General features: G+C 47.1%; 1 protein-coding gene across 1 annotated transcript; it reads right to left on the bottom strand.

Annotated features, from left to right (window-relative positions):
* Positions 1–311: 311 nt before the first annotated feature.
* Positions 312–1,265, bottom strand: LOC144274280 (olfactory receptor 14A16-like). Its single transcript, XM_077832953.1, has one exon. The coding sequence runs from the start codon at positions 1,263–1,265 to the stop codon at positions 312–314; it is 954 nt and encodes a 317-aa protein (XP_077689079.1).
* Positions 1,266–14,082: the final 12,817 nt, after the last annotated feature.

The following is a 14,082-nucleotide window of genomic DNA, read 5'->3' as shown; positions in this document are numbered from 1 at the left end:
CAAAGTTTTGACCCCCAAAAAGGAGAAGAACCAGAGACTCCATGAAGTCTAATGGCTACTGATTTTATGTGGAAGGTACTCAGATAACATGGTGAGGGGTGGCAGTATAAAAGCATGAGATCGATAGATTTTCATCTTACATATACTGGTATAAACCTGGAAGAACTCCACTGACTTAGTGGAGTTAGTGTGGATTTACCACTATACAGACAGCATTTTGCATAAAAAAATCACACACCATATTCTTATGGGGACAGTAATGTCATCTGTTGATTGTATTTGCTAAAACAACACAGATAAAACCATGTTCATCAGAGAAACGCAGACATTTTATTCTTGTTGAATAACCTCCACCCAGTCAGTTTCCTCACGGAAGCTTTGATTTCCTTGTTCTTTATGCTGTAGATGATTGGATTCATCACTGGCGGCAGCACGGAATAGAGAACAGCCACCACGAGATCCAGAGTTGACGGAGAGCTGGAGATGGGTTTCATGTAGGCAAAGACAACAGTGGAAAGAAACATGGAAATTACAATGAGGTGAGGAAGGCATGTGGAGAAGGTTTTATGTCGGCCCTGCTCAGAGGGGATTCTCAATACCGTGGTCAAGATCTGAACATATGTCACAATTATAAAAACAAAGCAACTTAGAGTTAAACACACACTAAATTCAATAACCCCAACTTCATTGAAGTACGAGTTAGAGCAGGCGAGCTTGAGTAGCTGGGGGATTTCACAGAAGAACTGATCCACCATGTTGCCTCCACAGAAGGTTATCGAAAACGTGTTCCCGGTATGCAATGAAGAATAGAGGATTACACTGATACAGGCAATGGCTGCCATTTGGACACAAACTCTCCTGTTCATTATAGTCTCATAGTGCAGTGGTTTGCAGATGGCGATGTATCGATCGTACGCCATGATGGTGAGTAAGACAAAGTCGGCTTCAGCAAAGAAGATGAGGAAAAAGACTTGGGCGACACATCCAGAATAGGAAATGGACCTGGTGTTCATAAGGGAATTGGCCATAGATTTGGGAATGGTGACAGAGATGGAGCCGAGGTCTAGGATAGACAAACTCATCAGGAAGAAGTACATGGGGGTGTGAAGGTGGTGGTCAAGAGCTATGGCTGTGATGATGAGAAGATTCCCTGTCAGGGCTGCCAGGTAAAGCACTAGAAACACCATGAAATGCAAAATCTGCAGCTCTCGAACATCAAAGAATCCCAGGAGAAGGAACTCGGTCACGGTGGTTTGGTTGGACATTTTCTTTCTTAGTTCATCGTGTGATGGCTGTGGAGGGAAGGACAAGAGCAATGGTCAGGGTTATAGTGAGAGAGGGAATGACTCTGATTCCCCTCTCCATGATATCTCATGGTGTGAATGTCAAAGGTGTACAGCACTTGTCACTTCCATTGACTTGAATAGTGAGAGCGCCTCACCACTCACAACCAACGCACGACTCTGGTGCGTTATGACAGGAGTGTAAATTGGCATCGCTCCCTTAAAGTCACTGGAGCTGGGTCAGTTTACACCATCTGAGGATCTGGCCCAAGATGTGGCTTGATCAAATGCAGGATGAAAGATGGAACAAAGTACAATCCAAATCCAACAATTTGAGCCAAAATTAACCCCTATTGCTATAGACAGCAGGCTCACAACTTGACCAACTCAACTCAACTACTAAAATGCCAGCACAGTCTGATTCCCACTTAACTGAGAAATACAGCACAGAATCACCCAGCTTCCCGCATAGCAGCTTTTCTGTGATGATTCCACCCCAACATCCCACATACCGCCTGATGCCTATTTACACGTTGATTTATGGCACCAGATCCCAGCTGCACTCCCATTGCTGGGTGATGGTGGGCTGGTCGCATTGCTCAGTTACTGCTAGGTTGTGTGGTTCCCCCCTGTGACTTTATTTCTGTGCTGTGTGAGTCAGGAGACTTCTGTTCTAGCCTTGCCTCTGTCACTTCGTGACCATGGAGAGACTGCTGCCTCTCTTTCCTCCCCTTCCCTTTGTCTGTCTTGTGTACTTTGAATGTGAACTCTTTTGGGGATGGATTGTGTCTTCCTATGTGCATGTTCTGTGCACATGTTGACAGTATTTTTGTTTAGCAGGCAGCAGTGTGGGACAGAGGCTATGATGGTAGAAGTGGAGATCTGGGTTCTAGTTCCACCAAGCTCCTGCCTGTCCTTGGGTAGGATGGAGACAACCTTTGTCTGGGAGCTTCGACTCTCGGGGCTTTAGTTTAGAGAGGTTAGTATGTTTAAAACACATTCTCTGGGCGACCAACTTTGCTACTTACTCAGTTTTACCATCCTGCAGCTACCCCTTTGAAACAGACAAACACGGTTGCAGTAGAGGGAATGGGGTTGGAAATTATGGTGTTATTGGACAATATTCATGTTCCCCACCCTGGCAAAAAGCTAAGTTTCCAGGTAGGAGTAGTCAGACAATTTCTACTTTATTTCAAAGGAAAATTCAGTTTTCATTTGAATATATTTTCATGGAAAATCTCTGATATCCATAACAATGAAAACTTGTTTTCATTATGCCTAAAAATTTTCAGGTTCCAACAGTTTTCGGCTGAAACTGTTTGGTTCCCACAACCTCAATGAAAAGTCATTTTTTTCTGATGGAAAAAAATCTGATCATCTCTAGATATCTGCATAATTTGATAGTAAAAGTCTTAAAGAGTTCTAATTGCAATTCATATTTCTGATATTAAATTTGCCCCATATATTAATACTCTAACATATGTAATTGAAATAGAAAACTTACTTTGTTGGTCTTTATTCCAATTTGCAATGCATTTGATCCGACTGTGTTAGGAATCATTGGTCATTATCTATCTATCTATCTATCTATTCACCCACTGCCAGGATTGTTTGGTTCTCTCTCTCTCTCTCATGCCCCCATCACTGTCGTATTCACCAGCTGTTGTCGCATCCCTTCGCTGGATGTCCTGAGTTGTGGGGGTCTCTCTGCAGTTCCTAGCACAGATGGGTCCTCCCTGCTTCCCTCCTAGGGCAGGCTTGGGTGAAAGGTGATGGACTAAATGGGATCAGGGACTGAAAGACACTCCCAGCTCTCGAGCTGATCCTGGTTTGTGGCGGCTTCAAACAAGGTCAGAGCCCAAGATATCCCTGCTCTGGGGCTAAATAGCTGAATCAGGTCTCCAGGGCTGTGAGCCCAGCTCTGCTCTCACCTCAGGAGCAAACCATCCTGACAACCTGCCCTAGTTGACCCTAACCCCCCAGAGGGGGAACAGCACCTGCCCTACATCTCACATGATGACAGCATCTCTTGAAGGACCTTTAGCTAAAAACAAGGCAGGGCTGGATCACAAAGGGGGTCCCCACAGGATGGCAAAATAAAACATATATTTGTAGCACAGACATGGATCTACAATAGCTAAGAGCCTCTTGGCACCAGAGTCTCAGTTGGCCTGGAATAGCCTGTTCCTTCATTAACTCCACATAGTCACCTCTAGGGGAGCAGAGATGTTTTTCTCCTGTATTGCACCAGCAGCTCTTGGGATGCAGCCACCAGAGGAACCCACAGCTCAGGCTGCCCTGGCTGCTTGAAGTTCCTCACTAAGAGACAAACACTAAAAACTAAGGACCAGGTCCTGAGTTTGTGTAAACTGATACACTTCCACTGACTTCATAGTAGCGAGGGCTATTTACACTACTTGGGGATCTGACTCACTGACTTCCAGGGAGCTACATCCACTTACACCAGCTGAGGATCTGGCCCATGATGCAGTTTCCAACCCATATCCTTTGCCTGTGAAACTGAACCAAAGAAGATTCAAACATTCGTAACCAGTCTCCTCTTTCCTAGCTCTTTGTCCACTGGGATGAATTACAAGTATAACTTGCAAAGGTGACAGAGCGATTCATTCCCACTTGGGACAGAACTGGGGACAGTGTTGTGGAGATTTTCTGCATCTGATCTTCAACTTTTATTGGGATGAATAGCCCAGGTCTTTCTTTCTTTCTTTCTTTCTTTCTTTCTTTCTTTCTTTCTTTCTTTCTTTCTTTCTTTCTTTCTCAGTCGTAACATTGTTTTCCTTCCGGCAGACAACATTAAAATAAAAGGCTCCTTTGGCTGCAGATGCACTGTTTAAAAATGTGTAATTTACACGAGACATTCATGTCAGAGAAACTGATGAAATGCAAAGAGCCAGAGAGTAGAAATCAGCCCGAGACCTATTGGAATCAATGGTTCCGATCCTCAGCAAGTTCAAATCAGGGTAGCTCCACTGGAGTGAATGGGTCAGTGCCCCAGTTTCTGTAAATCACCTCTAGCTGCCTTGGACTCAAAGGGTCCAGATCCCCAAACAGCTGTTGTGTAAATCAGCCCCAGCCCCACTGAAGTCAATTAGACCAGTTCCTCAGCGAATGTAAATTGGCAGAGTGCTATGGAACTCGGCCAGGTTACATGAGCTAAATATCTGTACCGTGATGTTGAGTTTTTTGTTTGTTCCTGTCTCTGAGATTCTCATTGCTGAACATCACAATCCCATCACAATGCTCCTGGAATATTCCAATAGCAGAGTTCATAGAAACCTTCAAGATGGGTACCCAACCAGTAAATGAACTGATGAATATTATTACCACCACAGCAACGCCCTTCTACTTGAGGTTGCACCATGACTTCTGTTTAAAGATCCTCCTTTCTTAAAAAAAAAAAAAAGAAAAGGAAAAAACAGAAGACATGCTTAGTCAGATTCTTTTGAAATTTAATGTGCCTTAGGAGGGTGCAGGGTAGGATTAGTGACCTAAATGTGGGGTCATTTGAGCGAAGGGTTGTGGAGATATGAGCCCCGTTACAAGTTTCTAGGTTTGTTTATTTTGCTCAAAGCTAGAGATCAAACTATTGATGTGAGGCAGGTCAAAATGGTCTCAATCTGTCTCATTTTACCCAAGGTAGTGCACGGCCCCCACTAAATCTTGGGGGACTCAAAATGAGAATGCAATTTAAGAAAGTCTGTGTGTTGGATTGTGCTCTTGTGCCAATACAGAAGGAGGGCTAGAGGATTTCCATTCCCACCATTTTGTATGGTTTAAAGCTCAGTTTCTGGACGTGCACTAGAAGCTGAATGGTTACTCGGATAGCTTTGAAATTTGGGTGCCTTGGGCAGGCCCGGGGTAGCATTCGAGTTCCAAATTTGTTGTCATTTGACCAAGGGCTTCCGGAGTTATAAGCCCCTCCATAACTTCCAGTTTCCTTCTGCTGCCTTGTATTGTTAAACTGTGAGGTACTAACGATGGGATCAATCACAGACCTCATTGAGATTGACGGCTGTGAATTCATCCTTCAATTAACATAACTAACAATAAGTTAACCAAAAGCCCCCACCTTAAGCTTTGTCTACACTACCAATTTTGTTGGTCGGGATGTGAAAAAGCCACCCCGACTGACAAAGTTTGACCGACACAAGCGGTAAAGGTAGTAAGATCCGAAGGGTAGACACGGCGGTAAAGGGAAAAACTGTAAGGTCCATAGTGTCGACATGGCCTAACTCTGTTGAGTTACTCACTGGGTGAGTAAGAGGAGAAACAGCTCCATTTCCTCGACTAGAGTTACTCTTTATTTACACCAGGCTGAGGGCGAGAAGAATGAGTCTCACTGAGTCCAGTGGAATCACTCCTGGTTTCCATGGGGGGAGTGTATCCGCACCAATGACCAGTGGGGGAACACACAGGGATGCCATTAATGTCTCTCTGTTTGAACTGGGGTAAGACAGCTTGGAAGCCCCAGCCCATGTTTGTAGCTCTCTCCATTCCTAACTGTGCAACACTGGACTTCATTTCCTTCCCCACCTACATTTCCATCCATACAAATGTCCTTTGCTTGATGTGGCCACCTCTCTATGGAATGGGGAAAAAATGAAACAAAAACCTGTGAAGTGAAGAAATTTCCTTGGAGAAATTTGCTCTACTGAACACATGGTGTGCACCTCTATGATCAACCCCTGGAACTGCTGAAGTCAGTGGGAGCATTGCTAGTGATGGCAGTGGGATCAGGACCGGACCTTCCCTGCTATGTAAGAGCTGAGGGTTGTGTGGCTGACAGAAGAAGACTATTTCTATCAGGAAATTGCAAATTAATTTGAGATGGGCCCAGCTCAGACACTGGGCTCTTTCTTGGGATCCTCACTTCCCCAAAGCTCAGGTGAGGGGGCTTAGGATCTGAGGTTCTGGTTCCACACTAAAGCCCATCCCTACAGAACCCACCTTTACTTTGACTGGCAACAATTGGCTCCTTTGATGGCTATCGCAATCTCCATGGAGAGACCATGTAGTGAAGGGGAGTGGGAGCCCGATCTACCCTCTCCCATTTTGAGATGATCTCTTCAGGTCCGCGCTGGTCCATGGTCTCTGCTGAGGCTGCTCACAGGGGATTAATGCATTCTAGTTTGGATGGATGAGATGTTTGGTGGGTGCTTTCATGACGTGTCCAAGGAGATGAGGCACAAAACCAATTTTTCACAGCACTCAGAAGGGGAGGACACTGGGGCACTGCTCATTGGGGCTGGGTTGAATAGGTGACCTAGACATGAAAGCAGCCGCTTCATCTGTTATCTCCCAAGCCAGCATTTCCCATCCTGCGCCGAGATGGCTATAGCATTCATGTGGACATGGGGTGTGAACGGAGAGCTCCTCTCCTTTCATGTGTCCAGTGCTGGAAGCGAAGACCAGGGACTGTCCTGCTCTCTAAAGATGGCTTTTCCGGGAACAGAGAGACAAGGTGGGCGAGGTAATATCTAGTGAGTAGAAAACAGCTCAACAGAATGGTCACCATGTATCCTGGGTACTAATTGCTGATTTCCATGGAGAGGCCCCAGGAATGGGCTCGGCCCTCTGGGGGGACCTGTAACCGACTCTGCAGCATGCTGTGCAATTAGAGCAGAAGCAAGGGGGTGTGGGTGCTGCAGAATCTGGAACAATACAGTGGACACTTGCTCCAGGATGTGAGCTATGACAGAGATTTTCAGAGTGGTTTCAGGGAAACAGGTGCCCAATGCCCATTGTCTGCACAATGGGAGTTAGATGCTTAACTCTCTTAGGGTATGTCTACACTACGAAATAAGGTCAATTTTATAGAAGTCAATTTTTAGAAACTGATTTTATTCAGTCAATCGCGTATATCCCCACTAAACGCATTAAGTCGGTGGAGTGTGTCGTCAATATCGTGGCTTGCATTGATTTACAGAGCGGTGCACTGTGAGTAGCTGTCCCACAGTTCCCGCAGTCTCCGCTGCCCATTGGAATTCTGGGTTAAGCTCCCAGTGCCTGATGGGGCACAAACATTGTCGCACGTGATTCTGGATACATGTCGTCAGGACCCCCCACTTCCCTCCTTCTGTGATAGCAAAGGCAGAGAATCGTTTTGCGCCTTTGTTCCTGGGTAATCCACGCAGAAGCCATACCACGGCAAGCAGGGAGCCCGCTCAGCTCACCGTACGTCTCCTGGGTGCTGCTGGCAGATGCGGTACTGAATTGCTGTACAGCAGCAGCTCCTTGCCTTCACGGCAGACGGTGCAGTAGGACTGACAGCCGGCGTACGTCTCCTGGGTGCTCCTGGCAGACCTTGGTGAGGTGGATTGGGGCGGCTGGAGAGACATGGCGCTCCTCCTCTTAGAGCACCGAATGGGAGCCAGAGACTCCAGGTCATTCTCTTCTTTAGGTTTCGTCTCATGGAGATTCAGTCCTGCCTGGAATATCATGCGAGCTGGAGGCTTCTGCCTCAGGCTGCTCTCCCAGCCGGCAGCACCGCACAGTCACACCTACCCAGCTATAATGATTTAGACCAACTGAGAACCTGCCCCTCCACTTTTAAGAAACCTGTGTAACCCTTCTGCCAGTTGGAGTCGGCAGCAACAAGGGTCGGGTTCAATATCTAGGGAGTCCTTTTCAACAATGCAACACAACACCGGCTTGAGCCCCCAACTAGTAACCTGGGACAGTTACACATCCCCCGTTGGGCACCTCTAGAGGTAACACTTCCCCTCTCACAAGCACAGAGTCCGAGTGTAGAAAAGAAACTTTTAATAAAAAGGGGGAAAGTAAGCTGGTATTAACTTGGGAAAACACTGCAAGCAGGATTCATAACATAAACCATGAGCAAAACACCCACCCCAGAGTATGTTGGGCAGTCTCCTTTTGCCTCAGGTTCTTAAGTCCAGCAACCAAAAGTTCCTGTAACGTGCCCATCCCTTCACCACACCCCACTCACAGCTGTTGTCCTTGGTCAGCGAAGACCCAGAGTTCAGAGGTGCATCTGTGGCATTCACCGCCCATCCTGGTGGACGGAGAGAAAGGCACCTTGCTCTCTCCACTGTCCGGGCATTTGCTCTGGCCTCTGCCAGCCATCCTGCACACATCCACCCACCCACCCAGCTCCACTGGCCTTTGGCACCCATGACCCCTGCTTAGCAAGTGCAGTTTACTTGAGGGTGAGTTCCTCAGTCAGGGCATGTCAAGCACAGTTCTGCTGCCCTTGATTCACACAAGAAGGATACACAAACCCTTTATTACCCCTGCCCCAATAACAAAGTGTCTTGTGATCCAACACCAGCCAAAAGTCATCATTTGGGCAAAGCATTCCCATCATGCTATGTGCCTAGGCAGAGTGGGAGTGTGTGATGGTGTTCCCCAGGCTGCAACCTGGGACTGTGGGATGGCTGTGGCTCCTGAATTCACTAGCCTGGTGTGTCTCTCACAATGCTCTGCTAGTGACTAACAGCAAACCCCTCCAGGTGCTATCACTCAGTCCAGAAGCATGTGAAGCCCCACACCCAGCTAGATTGCATGAATGCTCCCAGAGCCACTCGTGAATCACACAAAGAAAGGCACCAGCCAGATGCCCCCAGCTCCCAGCCTTCTACCTCAGAAATATACCATCTTGCATTGCTAAAGGCATTTAGGCACCTACCGATGGAGACAGACACCTAGGGAGATTAATCAAAGCTCCTAAGTAAGCCAGGTGGCTAAATCCCATGGACGTTCAATGGGAGTTAGGCACCTAACCTGCTTAGGTGCTCTTGTAAATCCCACTGGGCACCTATTAGAATAGGTAGGTGCCTAAACCCCTTTATAATCCGTGCCCTGTGTCTATCTTCTCAAGTTCTAAGGCCTGGGCTTCACCTGAACTTCAGAAACATTACCCCTATCATTTGCAAAAGAGCCTATTGGAGCAAACCTTGGGTTTCTACAACTGATACACCACCATCTGAATCCCTCTGCAATAGCAACCACAGTGGACTTTATCCAGGGACATGTAGGTGCTTACAGGGTTAGGCAGCAGCTGAGCAGAGCTTCTGAGGGTGTAAATTTTGGACTTAGGCACCGAAATGCTTTTGCGGATTTAGCCCTTGGCTCCTGCTCAGTAGGGCTGGGTTTGGACAGGTGACTTAGAGGTGAAAGCAGCAACTTCATCTCTTATCTCCCAAGCCAGCCTGTCCCATCCTGCTCGACAATGTTTGTAGCTTCCACATGGAAATGGGGTGTGAACTGAGACCTCAGCTCCTCTCAAATGTTCAGGGGCCGAAGGCTCTCTATAGTTGCCTTATTGGGGCACAATCTATTCCCAGGCCCTGCCACAGCGTGGTGCACCAAGCATGGTGTGCCAGGGACATAACATCAGCCCAGGGATTCAGTTACTGAGAGCAACCAAAGCAATCAGACCAAGTGGGGCATCCCCTAGGAAACCCGTGAGGAGCACAGAGCAGTGATTATCCCCAGGGGGCACTAGCAGGGGAGAGAGTAGAAAACAGCTCAGCAGAAGGGACCCAATGTATCCTGGGTGCAAAATCACTGATTTCCCTGGAGAGACCCCTGGAGGAATGGGCTTGGCCCTCTGGAGGAACCAGTGACTGACTCTGCAGCATCCTGTGCAATTAGAGCAGACACAAGGGGCTGTGGGTGCTGCAGAATCTGGAACCGTACAGTGAACTTTCACTGCGGGCCATGAGCTGTGACAGGGATTTTCAGAGTGGCTTCAGGGAATTACGTGCCCAGCTCCCATTGACTGCACAATGGGAGTTAGGCAACTAATGTCCTTAGACCCCTTTGAATATCCCAGACTTAATATACAGAGATTTCTGTCTTGTCCCCTTGTATCCTAATTTTCTTTGCACCACGCTAACCCTCAGTGGCCAGATGATTAGCCCAAGGTTCTGAAGTCTGACATTTTTCACTAGTACGTATAGAAGCCCAGGTGGCAGCTGTGCGATCTTCCCTCGCTCCCCATTCCCCAGACGTGTGCTTCTCCCCTGCCCTGGAGGGACCCTTGCTATATAGGACAGAGGATTCCTTTCTGCATACTTCTGGACCTCTCTATAGTAATGGAGCACAAGGATGCAAATCTATTTCCAGTAATGATGATGTTTGTGTGTTGGGGACACGTCTTCTAGGAACCGCACAAAGACCCCCAGTCCATTTCTTAAGGCCACCATGAAGCCATCACAAGGCACAAACTTTGATGCTTATGCCAATATAGTCACTCACAGCCTAGCGGAGGAATGGTCCCTGTGCACCCCTAGGCAGTGATGAAGGCAAGGCTGGATGTTGAACACTGCAAAGCTCAGGGATGGATGTTTCTGTTTGGCCAATGATGAAGAGAGGGGCCATTTGTAAAATCTGACCATAGATCATTTTCCACTTGTCAAAGCCCTCAGCTGGCATTTTCAAAGAGGCCTCATTTTCAAAGCTACCCAGCTACCACTGACTGTCAGCTATCCAATGAATATCAGCCTTTCTCATGTACCCTGCTGGGACCAGATTTGTTCTGCACGATCTAGAGGTGAGGTGGTCCCTATCTCAGCTGAGATTGGAGCAGCCTTATATTTTAAAACCTCAAACTCATGAGTCTTTGGTCCTGGGGTCTGTGTCTGGCTCATTTTAAAGGGACAGGGCCATTTGTAGAACCCATGTCTGGATATGGCTGCAGTTTACAAAGCCCTTCAGTGTTAGGAAGGGCTCAAAAATATGGTTTTTGGATCTGTCTTCAGTCTTCTGGGATGATACTGTTAAAGCCTCTTCGGGGATATCAGACACTCAGGGCTAGATTCACAGAAGGAATTAGGGCCTGATTTTTTTAAGGTATTTAAGCATCTAGTAGGACTTTCAAAACACGCTTTGATTTCAACTGGATTTAGGTACCTAAATGCTTTTGAAAATCCCACCAGGCACCTAAATACCTTTAAAAATGTTGCCTTTAGGTATTCTAATGATGAGCATTGCAGCACCTAACATTTAGGCACTTAGAAAATCCCCATGATTCCTAAAGCTTGTGTTCGGAGCCCAGGCTCCCTGTTCAATGACAGGAGAGGTAAACACCTAAATGGGATCCACAGTTGCCAGCATGCAGTGGGGAGGTGCCTAACCTGACCACTGGGAGATGATGACTAGACGTGGGCGTGTCAAGCTCCACCCCCTCACAGAGATAGTTGCCTATGTCGAACTGTTGGGTGGCGCCTATCCCTGCTTGTGATGCATACCTGGGAACCCTCTCCTTGGGTCAGGCCCCTCCGGTGTTTTGTGTGAGAAGGAGAAGGCCCTCCTGTTTAACTTTTAGCCCAGTGGTTAGGGTACTTACCTGGCCATGGGGAAACCCCCAGTTCAAGTCCCCCCTCTGCCTGAGGAGGAGAAGGGATTTGAAGGGGGATCTGCCACCTTTTGGGTGAGTGTCCTAATCACTGGGCTGTGGGATATTCCGATGTGGGGCTCCCTCAACCTCTCCTGTTCAAGCTGTTCCACTTTGGATTAAATCATTAAAGAATCATTGGGTCAGAGAGGGAGAGAGAGCACATGAGAATTACCCTGTAGCCTGGTGGCCAAAGCACTCACCTGGGAGACCCCGTGTCCAGACCCCCTGCTCCAATAACTCTTTAATTATTTTTCCAGACTGGAACAGCTTCAACTGGAGTGACTGTGGGAGCCTCACATCAGAATACCCCTAACACTGATGACATGGACAGTGGCACTGCGTCCTTTCTCTGTGCAAGTCCTTGTCAATGTTGATCTCTCTCTCTACTCCATTCATCGGTGTGGTGCCAAAAGTCACTGACACGTCAGGTCCCAGAATCCTAATTTTTGAAAGAAGCCAGACGGGGAGAGTAATTCCAATGCACCAATTGCAGGGCTTTATTTGACTGGGAAAGGAGAGAAATGGAAAGAGGGTCAGGATCTGACATCAGTTTGGGGTTATCCTTAAGCCCTATCCATATCCCTAACCCATATTCAACGGGGACTTAAACATGAGTTTACCTTTAAACCTTCAATGGGGCCACTCATATGGTTAAAGTTAAGAACGTGCTGAAGTGGCTGTGGAATCAGGACCATTGTACAGAATATTCAAAGGAAATGAGTTTTAAATTCATAATCATGAGTGTTTGGAGCAGATCCTCAGCTGGTGTAAATTCTCAGGGATCTACTGACTTCAATAGAGCTATGCCAATTTAAATCAGCTGAGCATTGGCCTGAGGCCCGGCTTGACTAAGCCTTGTCTGGGATGATTTAGTTGGTGTTGGTCCTGCTTTGAGCAGGGGATTGGACTAGATGGCCTCCTGAGGTCTCTTCCAACCCGTCTGTGATACTTCCAAGCAAACCAGAGTAAGTTAAAAATGTATCCAGTCAAAACAGCTCAAAGTTCAAACACTAAGTGCGTTAGGATGAGCTGTTTGTAAGTGAGCGACAGAGTAAGATATAGTCATACAAAATCTTTGTGAAATAATGTGTAATAAGGAGTACTTACAAGAAAATCATGATCTGGACATAGACAATCATTAACAGGAAAAGAAGCACAATAATTTGCACAATAATTTCCATCGATTATTCATTATCTAGTGTGACAGGGTCGGGCCAGATGGCTACAGGAGAGTAGTAGAAGGCAGATATATTAGCCCCAGGTTAAGTAGGTCCCTTTCCCCTGGGTAAGGTAACAGGGAAGGTTCCAGAACAATCAGGAACCTTCTGGAGACAATTAAGACAGACAGGCTGATTGGCTGCAGGTGTTCTAATCAAGAAGCTGGTAGAATCAATTAAGGCAGGCTAATCAGGGCACCTGGGTTTAAAAAGGAGCTCACTTCAGTTTGTGGTGCACGTGTAACGAGCTGGGAGCAAGAGGCGCTAGGAGTGAGAATGTGGACTGTGGGAGGACTGAGGAATACAAGTATTATCAGACACCAGGAGGAAGGTCCTATGGTGAGGATAAAGAAGGTGTTGGGAGGAGGCCATGGGGAAGTAGCCCAGAGAGTTGTAGCTGTCGCACAGCTGTTCCAGGAGGCACTCTAGACAGCTGCATTCCACAGGGCCCTGGAGTCGAGGGCGAGCCCGGGTTCCCCCCAAACCTCCCAACTCCTGGTCAGACACAGGAGGAGTTGACCTGGACTGTGGGTTCACGAAAACGGCCAAACTGAGGGCTGCCGTGAAGCTCCAAGGTGAACAAATCCGCCAATAAGCTCAAGACCCACCAAGGTAGAGGAGAAACTTTGTCACACTAGCTAGCTAGCTCATGTAATTCACAATCAAATAGAAATCTATCATTATCACTAAATGAGGTTGTGGGTTAGGACAAGGAATGGTCCTGTCTGTCTGTCTCTCTAGCTAATCACATACTCTGCTTTTGTCTGTCATATATGAAGTGTACACAACCATGCACAAAGATGATATTCTAATACTACTAACAGGCCAACTTCTGAGATCCTTTCTCAGCTTGGGTGTGAGTACATCTACACGGGAAGGCGTATGGAACACCAGATCAGTGCACGTGATGGCACTTGTCCACTTACACCAGGGCTAGAACAAAATGACCCCAGACAAGAAGACAAGAAGACCCCAGACTCCAGTGTTCATGTCACTTACTTTAAAACAGTCTTTCCACCATAGCAAGAATGACACTGTTTTTACATCCCCACAACAGAACGGATGTGGACAAATTGGAGAGAGTCCATTGGAGAGCAACGAAAATGGTTAGTGGGCTGGGGCACATGACTTATGAGGAGAGACTGAGGGAACTAGGGTTATTCAGTCTACAGAAGAGAAAAGAGAGGGGGGATTTGAT

This window comes from Eretmochelys imbricata, chromosome 14 (assembly GCF_965152235.1).
Source record: "Eretmochelys imbricata isolate rEreImb1 chromosome 14, rEreImb1.hap1, whole genome shotgun sequence".
Classification (NCBI taxonomy): Eukaryota; Metazoa; Chordata; order Testudines; family Cheloniidae; genus Eretmochelys; species Eretmochelys imbricata.
The sequence above is the reverse complement of the archived record's forward strand: the minus strand, read 5'-3'. Positions and strand labels throughout refer to the sequence as shown.

Bases quoted from the DNA above. Each gene is read 5' to 3' on its own strand.
- LOC144274280 (XM_077832953.1), bottom strand. From the start codon at position 1,265: ATGTCCAACCAAACCACCGTGACCGAGTTCCTTCTCCTGGGATTCTTT.